The 21217-nt window shown below is 37.1% G+C and overlaps 1 protein-coding gene across 2 annotated transcripts in view; it reads right to left on the reverse strand.

The window, feature by feature from the left end:
* Positions 1-7564, reverse strand: part of LOC105385026 — a 30544-nt gene extending 22980 nt beyond the window's left edge. Inside the window, exons 1-2 of one of the 2 annotated variants that reach the window (XM_011555338.3) lie at positions 7334-7564; positions 6216-6416 (exon numbers count right to left, since the gene is read on the reverse strand). In XM_011555338.3, coding sequence (XP_011553640.3) covers positions 6216-6295 — 80 coding nt within the window. In that variant the 5' untranslated portion in view covers positions 6296-6416; positions 7334-7564. Of the gene's footprint in view, positions 1-5802; positions 5928-6215; positions 6417-7333 lie in introns of those variants that run through there. The other variant, XM_048626905.1, reaches the window with a different exon arrangement.
* Positions 7565-21217: the final 13653 nt, after the last annotated feature.

The raw sequence follows: 21217 nt of genomic DNA on the forward strand, positions 1-21217 counted from the left end.
ATAGTTACCTAAGTGTAAAATTTTTGAAAAACTATACGAAAGTCGGATAAATTGTTTGGGACCTACGCTACTACAGACATTATACAGATGCACATACGTGTTAAACTTAAACCCCCTTCTTTTTCTGTCCAGGGTTTAAAAATACTGTTGATAGGTTCTATTTGTTTTAAATAAATGGGGCGACGCGTCGGGTGCTAATGATATAAAGGGTCATATTCGGGGCCGCTACAGTTCACAGTCCATTGACACTGAAAGCATAAGACCCTTAAGCTAGATTCATTTAGGTGCTGTAAATTCTAAGCGTGGCAGGTACAATTTGTTCGATTACCCCTGAGACCATTATATCTCTTGAACAGCAGGTAATTGGAGATGTTACCAGTGTAATAATTTTGAAATGCTAGACTGGATTTTTAATGGCTAATGATGATCATGATGACTTATTGTCTTAAGCTTATGCTACTAATATTATAAATGTGAGAATTTGTAATTATGGCTGGATGGATGGATTTTACAGGAAAATTGCAGAATGGCATGTAGTAAGCTGACACCCTGGATTAACAACTTAACAGATAGCCTTTTTTATCCCTGAATATTCCCTAGACATACTTTTTTAAGGTAAAGCGAACTTTCTATAAAATGAAGTTAAAACAAAGAAACTAATTTTAATTTATACACTTATCATTTACAAATCTAGGGAAACCCACCCTTAACACAACTATACAAAGCATGTAACAGAGTATTTCTACAATTTTATCGATTTGTGCTGGCAAGCGCGGCGCCAGATTGTCTAGAAGAGACCACAGAGCTCAGCAATCTCTGACATCCTTATGACTCTAGGACTAAAGGTTAAAATTGCATGAATTCTATGCTTGATTGAGATTTTGGTTCCGCTTGTGGATTCTGTTAAATGTGTAATGTTTCTGCAGAAGTGAGTTTGTGAGAGGTTTGGTGAAGTAAGTTGCATTATTTATTGCAGTATTAGGTTTGTTCTTTCAATAAATTTATGTTTACGTTAGTTATAAGAACATCGCTATATACGTACGGGCTGAATATACGGATATTATACCTTATTAAGTTTAACATATACATATAGTATAGTCGAATTGTCTCACTCTTAAACAGATTTGTCAATATTTATGTTCCTAAAAATCAATTTCCAAAACCAATTGTGTTGTGAACGTTGTGAAAGATACCCTTCCTTCTTACATAGGTAACTTTATACATACCTACTTACTCTATTTCCAAACAAGGGACAAAAATGTACACAATACAAAAAGCACCAAAAGTTGGATCTCATTCATAATACAGAATACCGAAGTTTCTTCGCCCACTCTATAAAATTGCTTCGTATTTGATGGCCAAACTTTTTCTGGTCGTAATTTCAGGGTTAAAATGACTTAGGCTCTATTCACAATACGATTATATTCTTTATCTATTTCCATTCCTTTAAAAAAAGGTACAGCTCTCATTCCTTATATTTTTTATCTTTCGCGGCTTTGCGAATTATGAGGCATTTCTGCGTATGTTTTGTGTTAGCTTGTTGTGTAAATGGATTAGGAATCCATTGAGCGGATGCCAGTCAAGCGGGATAAGCTCGGGTGATGAGCGATAGCGACACGGTTTTGACACAAACAACGCTCTCTGATAATTATCGGACAATATTCATCTAGAAGTGTCGAAAACTCATTGATTTTGTCAAGCTTAAATTCCACATTTGGCTGCAGAGGTGTAATTATCATGATGATGATGAAGATGAATAAAGTTGAGACTATAATCTGATCTGGCTTTAGAACTATCGTTTGTTATTGTTGTGAAAGGATTAGCCAGCGTAGGGAAATGACTGAGTGACCAGAGTGTGCAGGACGTTTAAGTATACCTAGTAGTAGGGGAATAGGCTGGTGGCTAACGTAATGTGCATTTCATCGAAGACATAGGCACATACAAGTATAAGTCACTGTTCAGTAGTTATTATTATTATTATTATAAATTTAATCTAATTTATTACTACAATTTATTTATTCAATACTATAAAGTGCATGTACTGGATGCAACAATGTAAATAACATTCTTATTTAGTTTTTAGCTCTAAGTATTTTTTTAAGTGACATTCAGATACAAGTTATTATTGTGAATTGAATAAATGATTGATTGATTGATTGGCTACCCAGACATTGGTAAGGGTAGATATGCAGAACTTTTCAATATAGACACTTAGTTTGATAATTTGACGAGGAACGCCCCGGGCTCGGGGGTCACCGAGCATAATATTATCATTATGGAAATGGCGTGATTAGCATTAAGGAAAATAACTGGAAATTTAGCTACCTGCATACTTAAGTAAATTTCAGATTTAGTTTTTATACTATGAATTTTGGATATTAGCCAAAAAAACAACTTTGTACACCATGAACAACAAAGTTAGTATGATGAAGGTGATATTATAAAAAGAGACCACTATCTGGATGCAAGAAATAAAATAAAATGGCTAATGAATTAAGATTCCAACAGCTTCTAGCAAACTAGGCTAGCTGAGCCAAAACGGGATGTCCTAAATACAGATAAAATTGGATTATTGGACACAATAAATGGAAATTTACACGACCCCTGCCACCTATTGACACTATCGAGCCCTAGATCACGTCTCTCGTTATGAAACCTAGCTAGGCTACCATTCTACTATTCTGTTAACTGTATAGTTGTATATTGAAAGTGTGATGTGGTTTTTGATAAAAAAATATCTTGTCGGTTAGAAATGCATGCAGCGCCACGACCCACCGACCTTGGCTTTAATAAATCGGTAAATAATATCGTATAGAAAATGTTAATGTTATACAGATTGTTGCAAAAGTCATGGATAAAATGTTATAACACTCGGAGCCATCGTCTTTCGGTATACTTTTTTAAAGAATCTCAATAAAATAATAAGACTATACGTTAATAACGACGAACTTTATATGTTTCAGCAGAATAGAAGCTTCAAGTTTCGTGCGAGCTTTCAGTAGCCCAGTCACGTCGTCAGGCATGACTTTCCTTCGTTCTCATGTAGGATTTGTACCGTCAGCCATGCAGATATCTTACCCTCCTTGATTTAAAAATTTGAATGACACTCGGAAAATTTAAGTTCGAGCAGTTATAAAATACTTCATTAGTAAGTATTTGTGGTACCATGCTGGAGCTTTTCAGCTAAGTAAATTGCGTATGCGGGTTAGGTATCTACGTGGCAGAGTGTACTCAAACAAAAGTTCCTTTGAACCTCTATGAGAATTAAGGCCGTCTCAGAGTGTATTCAAGTTGTTTAGTCCATAAACAAGTTTGACATGAGGGCTTTAAAACCAACTTCAACGTCTTTTGTTAACTTGAATACGAGCTTTGCACTCTGTTCTTTATTAAAAGATTGGACTGTTTGTTTAGCCATTTGATGATGGCTACCTACTTGAAATACGATTGTAATTGGGATTATGCTTAGGTATTATTAATGTCAACAGATTCTGTCTAAGAAACAAATGTAGATATACGTAAGTTGCACAAAGAGCTATTCACTGATTATTTAGGTAAGTAGGTATTAAGCGCAACAGCTCAGATTAGATTTTATGGATCTTAATTTGCAAAGCAGTTTATTTAATGTAGATACTTATACCCAATCGTGACCTTTTGTGGTCCGTGGGTGCCATTATTATTAGATAAAGAATTTAGGCCGACAACGACGCGACGGGTAAACGTCGTCTCAACATTTACTAGAAAAGCGTCTTTATTTCGTAACTGTAATAAGATTTTCTCCAATAATTTTGTTAGGTCATGGAATGTTATGAAAAATTATGGATTATGAAATTTTCATGTATATTTTCATTTTCAGGATTTCTTATAACTTAAAAGTAATCATTCGAAAACAATGAAGAATTAGATTACGGGACACCTATGGCCATATTATTTCCATCACATTCAAGACCCAAGTACGCATGCTTCGAACTATGTACATGTAAAGTTGTATACTGCAGTATCCAACCCAGGACCACAGCACACTAATACTAATAATACAACGCTTAGCTATATGGTCGTCAGGAAATTAGTAGATAAAACGTAAAAAAACACAAAAAATCCACGCGGATGTAAATTGTAGCCTACATAAGTAAAAGTTAAGATAGTAATAGCTACCTAAGGACTTAACACTTAAAGATAAATAATCTTCTAGCATTTCAAATAAACGGCAGAAATTAGTACGCAAATGCATCAGATAATCTGGCCATTCCATCTCAACTCTCGCCTTGGGTCTCGCGTGAGTTCTAAATAACTAAAGTTTGGGAATTCAGCGGCGGCGGAACTCCACTCAACTCCAGCTGGAATCATGAGAATAGCAGTGACTTTCAGTGAGAACTAGGTAGTGGGTTACCTTCACCTTTTATGTCAAGTTGAATTTAATTGAGGTAAGTAGATACGTATCGATAGCTGCATAATAAAATAACCACTTTTATATCAACTTTAATTTTAATTGAGGTTCTATTAAGCACGTTTATTTAAATTATGCCTCAGTGCAAGCAAGCATCTTATTATTAGCAGTAATTCCTTAGTAACTCAAGAACTTATCAAAGATTATGGCTGTGGAAAGGACCGATTTCTAAAGAGCTCAATAAAATACAGCTCTAACAAATAAGATTATTCAGACAGAATATTCAATGTCATTTGTCACCTTCACACCATGCGATGCAAAGCTCTCAGGGAAAGCTAATAAACTATGCACTGACATTATAAAAACGTGACTAGATTTTTTACTATTTCATTATTCTTGTTTTTATCGTCTTAATAAAACCAAATGCTTGAAGCTTTAATGGTTCTCGTAACAACTGAAGATCGAAAACGTGACCCGAGTATTATTCATTCTCATATCTTAAAGTGGCTGCTTAAATTTAGTGTAGCACGTTATTGAGAATTGGTTGCATGCCTGGTCCTGGAATCTGCAATACATTTCAATACAAACTATTGATACAGGGGTATCGACCAAGGGTAAGTACTCCTTTGTGTTATGCCTAGTGGAGCTTCTAAGTTGGATATTCGATAGGCTGTTACACGAGTAGCCTCAATCTATCTCACAGAATGAATCGAATTCCGAAAGTAATAGGGATTTATGGGATGTAGCAAGTTCGTTTTGGCAAATTAATGAACGGAGATGTGTGATACCTACGATCTTTATTGTTTTAGGCGTAGTAAACAATATATACATGCATCGCCTTACTTTTATTTAACTTACTTAAAGAACAATATTACGCTCGTAATCTATACAATCTAAACTTTTTTTAAATTTCGCTCTGGTACTCAGATATGATTACGCCCTGACAGTCAGTAACGAAAACGTACCTAAATAATCTTGCACATTTCGGCACGATTAAAAATCCATGTCACTGTCACGATAAGAAGAAGATGATCACCTGGTAAGCAGCAGCGTTCCGAGCAAGCAATTCAATGAAAATAAAGATACTTATTTTTCATTAAAAAAGACTACCGCGATGCGTACCCGAATTTATTTGTATAAAATGTACCTAGTTTGGGTCTACTAGCCCTTATTCACGTCCTGCTCCTGCGTACGTTGGTCAGTCAGTAATTAACAAGTAACTACTTACACAGATTAATCCTTCTGTCAAGTATACAGTTTTACAATAGCAGTAATCACCTGGTGAGCAGCAGAGTAACCAGCAAATAGAGCACAGAGGGGTGGAATTAGTAACTTTCGCCACGGCTGCAAACCCTAGTCTTGTCACCGACCAGCTAAGAATTAAAAAATACACTATAGAGCTGCATATAACTAGTCACCTGGTGAGCAGCAGAGTCCCCAGCAGGTACAGCACGGAGGGGTGCACGCGGCACTCGGGGGGGGCGTCCCCCGCGTCCATCGCCGGCCCCAGCTTGTGGTACGCGATGTACGCGCGCAGGGGGCTGCCGTGGGGCGTCATTTACGCAATTCCATGGATTTTGTTTTATGACAGAAGCTATGTTGCTTGGAAGAAAAATGCGCTCACGATACTCATGCTCTTTCGATTAACTGTATACCTACAGTAAAAACCTACGTTTTATCCAATTTAGCGACAGTATAATGTACGTTTTGTGCTCTTTGGTAGTCGCAGTAACTAATCTGGTAACTTTAACCAGGGTTACAAATACAAACCCTAGTTTAGCAGATACTACTAGCTAAGTAGAACAATATGAAATGCAGTAGCAGGTCACACCTGGTGAGCAGCAGAGTCCCCAGCAGGTACAGCACGGAGGGGTGCACGCGGCAGTCGGGGGGCGCGTCCCCCGCGTCCATCGCCGGCCCCAGCTTGTGGTACGCGATGTACGCGCGGAGGGGGCTGCCGTGGGGCGCAATTTTCGTGGTGTGGGCGCGCTGCGAGGGACGAATTTGGTCATCGGACTGGTAAGCTCCTCACCTGAGAATAGAGATGGAAGCTTCTAGTATGGCAGAGTTGATGAGCCTCTAGTACGGGTTTTTACGAAAACGAAAAAAGTTTAGGTTTTCTTGTGTCATCTGCATACATTATCTGTCAAAAGCTCCATGTTAGTTTTCGCTACAGGCACCGCTTTGTATGCGAGAAAGGGCTAAGCTTTTATTGTTTTCTACAAACTATCAATCCTGTGCTAGACGTAGACGCCTTGGGTGAGAATGATAGGCAAATAGTAGGTAAATTTAATAGAATAGGGAGGCGATCGTTTCGACCAAACCAAAGATGAAAGAGACAAACAAATTAATATGACACAGTAACAGTAACACAAGATCAATGTACAAACAGGAACTATCAAACACTGATCAACTTGTATTTACATAGGTACGAGTAGAAATACAAAGAATTACAATAGTAGGATGGTTTTCCTGTTCAAGGGGGTACTCTAGCATATGAAAAAAAACAGCTACGCTTGCTACGATTCTAACTGTTTGCTTTAAACCGATTAACAATTTGTATACGAACATTCTTAATCTACCATACTGATCGTTTGTTTATTATTCCGTCTGTCATATTACCATAATGTCACAAGTTGTAACAACAACACAACACAACGTACCAACATTCTTAACATTCATCCATGTACTTACATATTTATGTATCTTTTATGCAATAAAGTACATAGTAAAAATAAAAACACTTATTCCAACTTTAGCTAATTCCACTGTACCTCTTACACAATCAAAAGTTACGATATTACGTTTACAAATTTTCATTGATTTCCTTAATAATTTGTCAAAAGCCATTAACTAATACGACAGTATTATCAGCCGAAATCAATAAAGGGTAAAACCATACTATTAACTACTTAATACATATTATTTTTATACAAAAAAAACACTTACTTTGTCACCACAGACCGAACTCGCAGCACGAGCATATATTTTCTTTTTTTGTCACATTTCTAACATTCAATCACTTAAAATAAGATCTATATTTTCAAGGGTCTTTATAAATTAATTGTTTAGTTACGTGAAATGAATTAAAATGTTGTTTGTTTGTGAAACATCATCATGAAAACGACCAACGCGGCGTAGCTGGGTGGCTTTCAGTGGCCGACTGAAAAATAACACGAATTCACCAACTTAGTTTGGTTTAGGGATGTGCTGTGGTGGAAAAAGTTTTTTCGTGAACGCTTAAGGTAAGTTTAATACTGAATATGTTAGCTCAACTTAACATTTTTAGTTATCTAAAATATCTAAATAAAAAATGTTTGTAATTTATCTATGTTCATTGTTCATTTCCTATAGAAAATAGGCATGACATTAAAAAACTATCATGGATAATTTTTTATTAATTTATAATTTCACTCAATACCTATATACCTATATATCTCTACATAGTACCTAGGTAGTTAAAAGTAGTATAGCATTATAGGGTGCTTATAAATAGTTTTTTATTATGTTGACAAACATAGTGGAGTAAAATGATAATAATATTCTGGGTGAAACCTATTCAGTGAAAATCTGTAACTACGAGTATAAGAATAAATCCAAAAACCTTGCGTTTTAGGTATTTTAATAATTTACAAAATTTTCAGTAAAGAATATAAAATAATAGAGTTATAAAAAGTGTCCCAACCCTACTCGTGATTGGGCTCTGGTTGAACGAGGGGGCGGGGAAAAGTCGATACGTATAGCTCAAATATGCCGTTTTGTATGCTATTTTGTACCCTATTTAACAGTACCATAAGGTGCAATTAACACGCATTAAAACCGTACATGTTGTTAAAGTTGTTATATGAATAACAGGATGAAAAACGGTGACACTCATTGCACATTGCAGCTTAATTACGAAAAAAAATATCATTTCATTAACGATATCTTAATACGAACAATGTTAATCTAAGTGCCCATTTCTCCATAGTCGGTTAGAGCATAACCAGGGAGTAGTGGTTGACTTTTTACACATCTGTCATGAATTTTATATGGAGATGACGTTTAATTTATAAATCAATCCCTGTCGGTTAGATAACCGGCTATGGAGAAATTGGCACTAAACATTTTATTATTAAAGGAAAAAGTAGCAATGTTCATAGTTTCATGGGTATTTTCGAACGAAGCACGATTCAGGACGCCCCATTCTTTAAGCCCATTTGATTAGGTAAGGTTTCTTTTCAAAAGTTACTACTTCAAATACTTTTCCGATAGTAAACTTAGTTATACAATTTGTAGAGTAAAACAACAATCACGCAACCCTGTACGAGCATCGAGCAGTATAAATACAGGTACCTAAGCCCGAAACTAAATTCGCGAAAAAAAATATCATTCTCCCTAGTAAAAAGTCACCTGACTAACAAAGTTTCTATGAAATTTTTTATTTTTTTTGTCGCGAATTTTGAAATTCTGATTTCAGTTTCGGGCTTAGAATATACCATGCTGCACATGTAGGTTTCGGCTTAGTATACCCTTTTTGCAACACCCTGTATAACTGCTCAAAAAAAGTTTCAGGATTGATCGAGCTTTTGGTTGCACAGTCCTGTGTCGCGAGCATAGGATTCGATACTATTTTCGAATCTACACGAAGGGTCACTTTTACCAAACGCTAAACGTATTTAAATCAAATTTTAAATACAATTTGTACTAACTGACAGACGTATGACAGGCTACTAAATACGTTTAGCGTTTGGTGAATTTCCACCTAACATATGGAAAAAACAAATGTCACTTTTGGAACTAACTTTGCCTTACATTTCGACAGTGACAGTTGACGATACGCAACGTTAACGGAGGATCGAAAGCTGTGCTCGCGACTCTGTAGTTTCATTGTAATTTTACCCTAAAAAAAAACTAAATCTCGTGCTCCTGCGCTCGATTGCACGAACCTCGTTTCTTGTCTAGCTGGAGTGACCGTGCAGATGCCCTCTGCTTCAGTAGACACGTCACCGGTTTTAACATACATATAACGTTATTAATGTTTTCTCAATTTAAATAATTGTTTTAAAAAATGTGGTAAAAATCATAGCCATAGGCGAGGTGTACCTTGGTAATGTTATAAAAAAAATATCGTCATAAGGAAATTTTCTTGTTTCTAGGTCAGCACGAAGTGGGCACTCACTGAACTTTCATAAGTTCGGGAGGGTAACTTTAACTTGACATAAAACCAGCAAATGAGAACTGTCATGCTATCGGCATGTATAATACAAAGAGGATCGAATCGCTATAGAGCTTCCACTATGTTATTGTATTTTTGACATTTCCTTATGTCTGGTAAGTATCATTGGTTTTCCTTTGCAGTCGTCAAATATGTATGGGATTACGAATGTCAAAAAACCAATAATGTAATGGACAGAGTAGCGTAGCAGTGCTACGAAACTTAGTTTTTCGTAACATAGAGTGACCCCTCTGAGTTTCCCGTTATGTAAGTACGATAATTCACTAGCAGCTGCCTTCCTTTGAGTATAAAAAGTTCAAGCTGTGGTGAAAGTATATATTATTTATCATGCTTTTATACAGACTGAATTGAAATATTACTATCAACAACTATTAAAACTTATTATCACCTATACCTAAATTATAAAATATCTCTCGTGGTAGGTTCAAAATTGAACAATTAATAATATTATAGTTTTTTGAATTAGCACAATCAGCTGAAAAATCCGTTTTTCCTTTTCAAAACATTGATGTACCATAACAGCGCCATCTACTCATTTAAACGCACACCGGAACTTCATGGTTAACTGAGTAGACTCAGAAAACTTTCAGCCGTTCCTGAATTTCAATGCCTTCTTCGTTTGGAAGGTACTATATTAGATAATTATCTGAACCAGCAATAGATGGCGTTGTTCAACTTTTATCTAACTACTTCGCGAGCAACGCGGAATATGACTGGAATTATATTTATAAATCATTTATTTAAATTTTCACCATTGACCGAAAATTAAGCCAACTTAAAAAAAATAATGTAATTTTGCCCTTCTGATACTATTGAGGTAAAAATATGACAGATACTCGAACTTCATTAGACAAACTTAAAGGTACTATTTAGTCTCAACATAGAACGGTAAAGTAGACGATGTTCTGTTTTCAAAAGATACATGATTGCTCTCTCGGACACCTCCTCCTCCACAAATATCTTGAGGATTTGTCGGATGTCAGGTTGCTGTTTTACAAGCTATACTTACATGAAAGTATACTTACCTACTATAATTTTAAATTATGCAATAAAACTATAAATAATTTTAAAACATTTTAAAAGAGAAATGAAGTGCAAAGTAGTTAGGTATTTTATAATCAATAGGAGAAGGCACCAAGAAAAGCACGTCTTGAAAAGTTATCGAAAACTTTATTCCGAGGGCATTTTAATTCTTCTCCCTCCACTTGGGGGCAAAGTGATCTAAGCTTCGTGCCGTTTTCGAGTCAAGAATAACAATCTGTTTTATTGATACCTACATCTTTGACTTTTAGGTACTTACTAACCGCTGTCGGTTTTCCCAAGACCGATTTTGTTTACAGCAAAATCTCGCTTTGTAGGTACGATCTATAAATTGATTCGTTATAGGTATTATACTTACATTTCGCATCCACATATAATCTGGCTGCAAAAAAGAAACGTTAAAATGCAAAGGATGGAGCTAAGCTATGGAGAGTTATCAGTTCTCACCGTTTCAGATCAATGGCAGTAAAAGCTAGCAGACAATCGGCCATGTCCCAGTATCTCCTTGTTTTGGTCCAGCCGCGGAACACCAGTGATATACTGCCCAATCCCTTCCCGTTTGCTGCTTTTTAATCTGTGATTTATGATGTACGACCACGGTTTAGAATAGCTACAATAAAACCCATAGAGGGTAAGAAAATGTACCTAAGTTTTCTTTTCCGCAACCGTTGCACGTTATTCATGTAATTGTTCATGAACTGTGAATTACTATGGTTATGTCTGCCTACCAAACCTCACGACACAGGCTCTGCCTAGTGTAAACTTTACTGAAATTTCATATGCTCTACAGTTTGTATCCTAGAACAACGGTGACTCGGGTGTACTAAATTATTAGTATACTCACATTGGTTCAATATTTCCCACTTTGTATTTGTCACTGTCCATTGTTTATACTGACATTGGTGTGTAATAAACTATTTTTAATTCAACCTATATTTATAAAATAGGTACGAGCCTATAAGTAAAGCCCCTTTGATTCGTGAGTGGCGTTCCTAAATCCAATAGGCAATATAGGCAGGCAGGTGGGAGTATAGATTGGAGTAAATCCGTTGTTTGTTGCAACAAAATATAAAATGGCTTCGGAAATTAAATTAATCCGGCAACCCGCTTTGGGCGAGCGAAAACAGCTTACAGAACGGGAATTAGTTATTGACGAGGGTTCAACGTGGGAAAATGTGCTTTTGTAACCCTTTTCTGTAAAGGCATGAAAGAAAATAAGCTAATATAATAAGCAGATAATTCTGTGATAAGCTTAGTTAAAATCCAGGGCGGGACCATCGATATTGTTACGAGTTTGTGGTTTCGAAGTTCTATAGTTTAATTGTCAATGCTTCAGAATGCTATCCGATGATATACGGGCCTGAAATTCCAGTACACTGGCCAACTCTTCGTACTATCATCTTTGCCCGCGCGGTTTGCCGTTAAAATTGCACGAGTTAACTCTCCATCATATAAATTAAAAATATAGTCATTTATCAAATAATAAAGTCAAAAACTTATTTGCCTACAATCATTAACACTAAAGTAAAGTAAAATTAAAGTACTGGGTGGTAAATATCTCGATTAAAGTGCTATAGTGATCGAAAATTCGAAAATATCCAACTGCGGGTGTGAAGATAAACACCGCGGTACGCCGTGCGGCAGTAAACAACTCTCGCCGCTACGCGTGGGACGCAGCGTCGATATTTGCCCAGCAGCCCTCCAGCCGATGACTCAGTGACGCCAGAGCGGGTTTGTTATAGATTAAGCCGCGTAGAAGCGAATATAACTTTGCACTGACGTGTCTTGCCTCTGCGAGGAAACCCGAATTTTGTCTTCACGGCCCACTAATTGGAAGTATGAATGGGAGTAAAGCAGTTATTTGCAAGCACTGCAACGACAATATTTCCGATGGCGCACTGTGTTCGGCTTGCAAAAATCTCTACCATCTAAATACTTGTGCCAACATTACTGAGACGGGATGGAACAGACTTGGATCCCGCCAAGCGGGCTGGAAATGTCCCCAGTGTAAGATAACTAAATCTCCAAGCATTAGTCACTCGTTACCCACGGCTCTCCCTTCGACTCCTACGCAGCAGGTAGTACACGAGGATCGAGCTTCAACTGGCGAAATAAATGGACTGGCATCGGAGGTTCGCCTCCTAACTCAACAGATCACCTCACTGAAGACGAAGTTAGAGGAAGCCACGATATCCCTCTCACGCTGCAACGAACGCTTGGAGGAACTTGGAGGCTTTATGGTATCAGCTGATCAACGCCTGAAAAAACTAGAGTCCCGGGAGATTCAGGTCCTAGAATTACAGGCCACAGTGACGGAACTAAAGCTAAACCTAAATACACAAGCTCAAAATCAGCTCAAAAATGAATTAGAACTTTCTGGGATCCCTGAGCATGCTAATGAAAACCTCCACCATGTGGTGCTAGTTGCCGCCCGCAAGGCGGGAGTGTCACTGGCAGATCAAGATATAGACTGGATAAGTCGCGTAGGTCCACGACGCCCTTCAGCCACACCTACTGCCAGTGATTCAGATATTGCAAGCAGGCTCCCTCGCACAATTGTAGTGAGAATGCTCCGTCGCTCGAAACGGGATGAATTTATCAAAGCGTTTAGAACCCGCAGGAGTAAGTTAACGAACAAAGACCTAGAAGTGGACGGACCAACACTCAAAATTTTCTGCAATGAGCGACTCACAAAGGAAAACCGCATGTTATTTCGTGAGGCAAGAGTTCGATCCAAGCAGCACGGCTACGCCCATTGTTGGTGCCACCATGGAAACATATTCGTGCGACAGCGGGAGGGCAAGCCCTCTAAACAGATTCAGACTCGAGATGACCTGGATCGTTTGCTACCTTGTATTACTGAACCTCATGCTTAATAATAAGTGCTATACAGTTCTAGCCAGTAGATTATTTTTAATTTGGATATTTCCACTATTTCTTTTCTCTTGTACAGTTCCCGTCTCTTTGTATTATCACGTATGCCATTATTATGATAGTACATTCCTAAATATATACCTCTATTATGCTTATATAATATATAAAACAGCTGTATGTATCTGTTATTCTTCTCGTATATTTATATATATAAATAATAAAGATAAAGACCAAAAACTATTTAAGATGCTTCTTACCTTGATATATGTAATTTGCCAATCGTTCGTGACAAAACCCAAACTCTTCGTTTCAATTGCGTCCGTGAAGCATCACATCGTAATATTATTTCAAATAAAATGATATTAAACGAATTTTGTGATGATTTAGACTCGTTAAACATTTCATGTCACGAAATAATAGAAGCTGAGCTTTGCGAGACAATACTGACACCAAATTACAATTTCAAACTGTTAAGTTTTAATATAAGAAGCATCAATAAGAACTTTGATAATTTTCTGGTCACACTTCAACGCCAAAAAATCACTTTCGATGTTATTATATTGACAGAGTGTAGAATATCAGAATGCTCAAATATACCTAGTTTTCCTGGTTACAACGCACACCGTACCAATAAGATAATTAACCAAAATAGTGGAGTTGTGGTATATGTTAGAGAAAACTGGAACACAGTGGTCACTGAGCCATGTTTTGAGGAAGCAGACTGTTTGGCTATTGATATACCTAATATATTATCTATAATCGCGATATACAGATCTCCGTCCTTCAAACAAACAAATACATTTCTTGCTGATCTCTCATCTCAACTGGAACGCTTCAGCGGTAGTCCTAATTTAATCGTTGCAGGTGACATAAATATTAATATATTACCTAACGAAAAAGAAACACCAAATATCGAATATCTCTGCTTAACTGCCGAACATGGTCTGCTACCAGCAATCACCAAAACAACTAGAGGTCAATCATGTCTGGACCACATATTTGTAAGATCCCAGTGCTCTTCTACTGCTCTAGTTTATAGGACTGATGTGACAGATCACTCTATGACAATGCTTGGTCTTGCCACTAAGAAATTAAATGCGCAATCTATTAAACGTAAAAGACTGAAAAGGGATTATGAAGCAATTAAAGTGGCCCTAAATAACACCGACTGGAGTGAACTTTATAACCAAAATGATGTGAACGATGCTGTAAAAATATTCACTGAGGTTTTGACGAATATCGTTGAAAAACACACATCAATGGTAGTTATCAGTCGCTCGAAATTTAATTTGACTCCATGGATCACTCCAGGCTTAATGAGGTGTATGAGACATCGTGATCGTCTACATAACAAAGCCAGGAAAAGTCCAAATAATCCCATCCTCCAGATAACATACAAGAGATATCGAAACTTCTGCAACGAATTACTTCGAAAAATTAAAACAGAATATGAATCCAAACAATTAAAGGACAGTTGCGGTCAACCTAAAAAACTATGGAAAGCAGTCAAAGAAATCTGCAGTCTCTCTCGAGCAAATAAAGATCCGGTTGAGTTATTGAACATAACAGGTACATCTACCCCTGCCCAATCTCTTGGATTATGCAATGAATTCTTTACTAATGTTGGACTAGATTTGGCCAATAACACTCTGGACTCCTTGGGTACCACTGAAACTGAGCTTGCTTCTTCAATCAAAGTTGATAACAGCAGTTCAATAGACTCGATATTCCTGGAACCCACAGACTTTGTCGAAGTAGAAGGACATATAAGGCATCTACAAACTACCAAGGCACCAGGAATCGATGGTCTGGGCAATATTCTTATTAAATCCATTGGGTCATGTATAATTGAACCCTTGACACACATTTATAATTTGAGTATTGCTTCAGGTGTTTTCCCAACGGAATGGAAGGTCGCTGCAGTCATACCAATACATAAAGGGGGACCCAAAGACATGCCTGATAAATATAGACCCATATCATTACTTGGAGTATTTTCAAAAATTTTAGAAAAACTTATTAATAAACGGCTTGTAAAATATCTAGAAACGAAAGGTCTAATATCCCCACGACAATTTGGCTTTAGGAAAGGTATGTCGACAGAGGATGCAGTGTCTTTACTTGTAAAAATTGTTTCCGGTCACCTAGATAATAACAAAAAGTGTGTGGGTATATTTATCGACCTCGCAAAGGCTTTTGACACCATTTCCATACCAATACTTCTGAAAAAGCTAGAAACCTTGGGCGTACGCGGGGTTGCTTTAGACTGGTTCCGGAGTTATTTGACCAACCGAAAACAATGTGTGAAAGTTGGCGAACACATGAGTACACTACTCGATACCCGTTTTGGTGTTCCACAGGGGAGTATATTGGGTCCGACGTTATTCATCCTCTACATGAACGACATCCATTCGCTAGCCGTTACAAATGCAAATTTATTATGTTATGCTGACGATACTGCAATAATTTTTCATGGTGACTCGTGGGACCAAACCTTTGCAAATGCTGAAGCTGGTATGGAACTGGTGGCAAAATGGCTGCAGACTAACCTACTAACCCTTAATACCAATAAAACCAAATATCTGGCATTTCGAATTACTCAGGCTTCGCAAATTCCTTCGAACAAAGAAATAAAAGTACATATCTGTAACCATACTGACTCTATGTGTGTTTGTGAGGGAATAGCGAATGTCAAAGAGATTAAATACCTTGGTGTTATAATAGATGAAAAGTTAAACTTTCAGTCACATATCAACGCACTGTCTGCCAGAATCAGAAGGATTATACCCATTTTTAAGCACCTCAGACATGTAGCTACCCTGGAACTACTGAGAACCATATACTTTGCTCTGTGTCAATCTCTTATAGTATACTGCATATCCTGCTGGGGCAGTGCCCATAAATCAAGTTTGATAGTAGCCGAAAGAGCACAACGTTCTGTCTTAAAGGTATTACTGAAAAAGCCGCGTCGATATTCCACAAAAACGCTCTATGAGGAAATGACAGTTCTAAGTGTACGTAAGTTATTTATTTTAAAATCCTTCATTACTGCATACAGGCACACTGTAAACTCAAATAATTACGCGGACATCCTAGAGAAACGTGTGTTTAAAATTCCTTTGCCTAAAATTAAAACTGCTTTTGCAAGGCGTTTTGCACCCTTTATAACAGCTCACATATTTAATGAAATCGCCAGGCAATGTAATATCAAACATTTATCCGATAGAGAAGCCAAAGTGGTAGTCCTGCGCTGGTTGACCGTATCATCCTACTCCGATGCAGAGAACATGTTAATGTGCGTTTATTAGCTATTTATTATAATATATATTATATTATTCTTTTATTATATCTGTATCTATGTATTCCATATGTTATATATATTGTACTTTTGGCATACGTAATTACTTATATTTTTATTTTTTATATGCATGCCTAAATAATTTTAATACAACAAATCTTTTTATTTTGCGTCCTGCGTGACAAACTGTGTTTTACGGCTTGTTTTTGTGTAAGTTCGAACCTGATCTCTCACGATACAGGTGTTACCTAGTGTGAGGATCACAGTGTGTTGTTATTTAAGTTAAACTTTTAAATTTTAATAAAGATTTTTTCATTTTTTCATTTTTTTCATCTCTCGTGCTCTAATTTCTAAACTTACTTAGTTATTACAATACCTGTATTTCAAACATAATGTTTATGAAAGTATCTGGAACATTCTCCACATTACAGCACGCACAACGGCAGAGATATGCAAATCTCTCGCGGATCCTAGGACGTTATGAGCATAGTTCGTTAGTGCTAAATCTCCCAGATTGTGTAGCAAACACACCTATATGGCAATGTTCTTGGGCATTTGCAATGTAAATATAGTGCATCAGGATTCCACACACATTCCCTGCCCAGATCGAATTCTAGTAATAACCGAACTAGAGTAAACAGGGCGGCGCTTTTGCCGGTCGCTGGGACACAAACAGACAAAAATATACGAAAATCTTAAATTCTACACACTTACATACAAAACATACAAACTTGACTTACTTAGTAATTATAATTTTACAATGTTTTGACAAAATTGAAATGTTATCCAAAAGAGGGTCAGATTGAATTGAGACTCAGTATTGAAATTACATACTCAATTAAAAACCCTACACGAGTTCGAATTTCATAGTTTTTATTTAAATTTAATGTTTTGTTTGTCACGTGACCTTTTTATAGGTAAGTTAAATTAATTAAGTAACTTAAGTTTGTCTTACGATCATTAAAATCTTTTCGGAACTTTTATTAATTTATTATGCTTATTTATCAGCTTCATTAGTAGAATCGGCTCCGCAGCGAGCAACTAACAACTATGCAGAATGAGCGGCGTCCTCGGGACATTTTGAATACATTATGTTGTTCCGCCAAAAAATAAACCTCCATCCCCATTGTATCTAACACTTTCCATAATGTATACTTTGACATTTTAACCGACTAACGGAATAAGAGTGGCGTTATTACGTAAAATAATACCCGTAGAAAGTTACTGGATAAATCAGATTACACAGAAGACTGTAGTTTTGACAGGCCTAAATTTAAAATAGGAGTGACACGCACCTATTATTGTAAATGTTCTCAACAAAAGCTTGTCATAAGATTGATTTCTCCTTGTACAGTGACGACGAGGTGCGGTGCTCTGCAACTTCGCCATCAAACCCGTTTACATTTCAATTTGAACCCTAATGACAGTTTGCGGTTTGGGTAGTCAGCTGTGCGCCGACCCGCGTTGTCGATTCTACATAAAGTACAGTATAAGTGGCCAAAGAACTACTCTTTTTAAAGTGAAAAGATGTCTTCTAGCTATATAAGTTGAGAGAAAATTATGCATTTAAGTATACACTTGTGGCTTTTGATACTTTATATAGTAATCCTTAGGATCACTTTTACCAAACGCTAAATGTATTTAAAATTGTATTTAAATCAAATTTTAAATACATTTTGTACTAATTAACAGACGTTTGATAGGCTACTAAATACGTTTAGCGTTTGGTGAAATTCAACCTTAATTGTCACATCAGTGGAAAAAATGTATTATACAAAAACGTAAGAGACTTAAAAACCTGTGACCTTGTCAGATTAGAGATATCCCTCAAATTTATGGGCTATAAAATGGATAAACCACCTTTACGAGGAAAAAATATGGAAGTGGTTCAGTTTGCACATAATAAATTAGGGTAAATTGGTCAAATTTGGATTGCGGTATACCGTTTCTATTCGTCCAAAAACCTTCGGAAAATCGTACAGTAAACATGTAAGTAAAACAACTAATGTGTTTGTGCCTGTATGAGTTAAAAATATCAATATTATAAATACTGTTTATTACCTACAGACCCCAAAGATAGGCGCCGTCACCAGCTACTCTTTTAAAAAACTCATTTGCGTTACCTACGATTTGTCATCCAATCCCAATGAAGCAGAACTGATGAAACAATCTTTACCCCCTTTCTCAGTCTGACCTTCTCATAATTCACAACAAAAAAAACATTTTACAACAACTGAGTTAAAAAAAAAAACAAATTCCGCTTCATTTCGCTAATTACCGCTTTAAACTAAGCGCATTATAAACTTCGGACACGTTTTTTTAAACCCTCATTAGCTCCAGCTCTTAGTTAATGAAGCAACAGCACGCCGCTGGTCCAAATTGTAATTAGCGGGATCGGGGCCGGCTGCCGGCCCTGTTGCATAAAAACTGCAATTTGCCTCACCGCACTACGAGTACTTACGTTGAATTGCTCCCTTGAGATATCTGCACTTCCCCGTAGGTAGGTACTTGTACAGTTTTAATAAAACTGTTTTATTGCAGAAGTCATAACACACGGCCATAGACTAAATTAGTCTTAGACACGGCGTATTTTAAAGGCACACATGTCGGGCGTATACGCTTCTTGAACGAGGTTTGATAGCACACGTGGAAACGTGGCGATCGTGAAACAAACCTCTACAGCGTGTATACGCGTAGATTCTGTGATACTCAGTGAATTTATGTGCTTGAAGATGCTACTTGCCAACCTAATTTTGATTTCATAATATAATACTCGCATTAGAACAGTGTATTTGAATATTCATAAATATGCTTAATTTTGTCCCCCTCGTATGCCTTCTCTGGCCTACTCCAGCACTCATGGATCTACCTATTATTTTCCACGACGAAATTGACGCATACTTCCACACACGACCCTTCCGTCCCTTCATTTCCACACAGTGAATTTCTCAGTAAATCATCTTTTTAAAAGCTACAAAAAGCTAAAAAATTAGTCTTTTAAATTTTACTGTGGACTCTACCACGACACCATAATAAGAAATAATAATATTTTCAAGCATACAACGGAAATATAAAAACGAAAAGCCATACCACAATTTCGTACATGATGATCAAAAGAGGGTTGCATTATGAAAAAAAAGTGAAGTGAAAAAAATCTTTATTTTAATTTATGAATTACATTCATAATTCACGATTACTACAATATAATGTCCTCCTAGCCGAATTTCGACCACGGCGGCCAATCTCAATTGAGATCAGCCATCTACGCAGGAGTAGATTATAGTGCCCAAGTGTGTGCGCAGTACACAGGAGCACTCTCTGTTCCATCACTCTCATAGCCCAATGGGACGGATTGACCGACACGACTGGAGAGAGCTAGGCGCAGGACCGACTGCTTTACATGCCCATCCGACAGCATGGATCGTTTCACTTTTTCGGACATCAGGTGATCAGCCTTCTATGTCCTAACCAAACTTAGAACCACAATTTAGAAACACAAATTGATGGTCCCACCCGGGAATCGAACCTGGGACCTCTGGGTCATGAAGCGAAGCTTCTACCACTAGACCACAGACGCAGTTACTTTTGCCAGTTACAGTTGCCTTACTACAATATACCGTTAAATTAAATAAATGTTATAAATATTGTATGACTGGGAACCACTTATGTAAATAAATAAATTGAAATCGACGTCCATATGTTATGAAATAATAATAATAATGTCCTCCTAGCCGAATTTCGACTACGGCGGCCAATCTCATTTGAGATCAGCCATCTACGCAGGAGTAGATTATAGTGCCCAAGTGTGTGCGCAGTACACAGGAGCACTCTCTGTTCCATCACTCTCATAGCCCAATGGGACGGATTGACCGACACGACTGGAGAGAGCTAGGCGCAGGGCCGACTGCTTTACATGCCCATCCGACAGCATGGATCGTTTCACTGTTTCGGACAACAGGTGATCAGCCTTCTATGTCCTAACCAAACTTAGAACCACAATTTAGAAACACAAATTGATGGTCCCACCCGGGAATCGAACCCGGGACCTCTGGGCCATGAAGCGAAGCTTCTACCACTAGACCACAGAGGCAGTATGAAATACCCCATTTTCGAAATTATTGTAATTAAGTAAAATAAATATACTTACTTAAAGCAAATCGATTCGGTCAGATAAAACATCTGTTCAGTGATGAAAGTGTCGACAGAACCATATCGTTCGGAGTTGGCAACATTTCAATACCCAATTAACTATTGACTGAAATTCGCTTTGGAAGATAGCACATAGAATACTAGGAGTTTTTGCTTCAATTATTCTTATTCTATTTAAACCTATGTACGAGAACACTAACCCAAAAATCAAGACTGTTTTTTTAACATGCAAATATATGCATTCACGACTGTA

This window comes from Plutella xylostella, chromosome 17, assembly GCF_932276165.1.
Source record: "Plutella xylostella chromosome 17, ilPluXylo3.1, whole genome shotgun sequence".
NCBI lineage: Eukaryota > Metazoa > Arthropoda > Insecta > Lepidoptera > Plutellidae > Plutella > Plutella xylostella.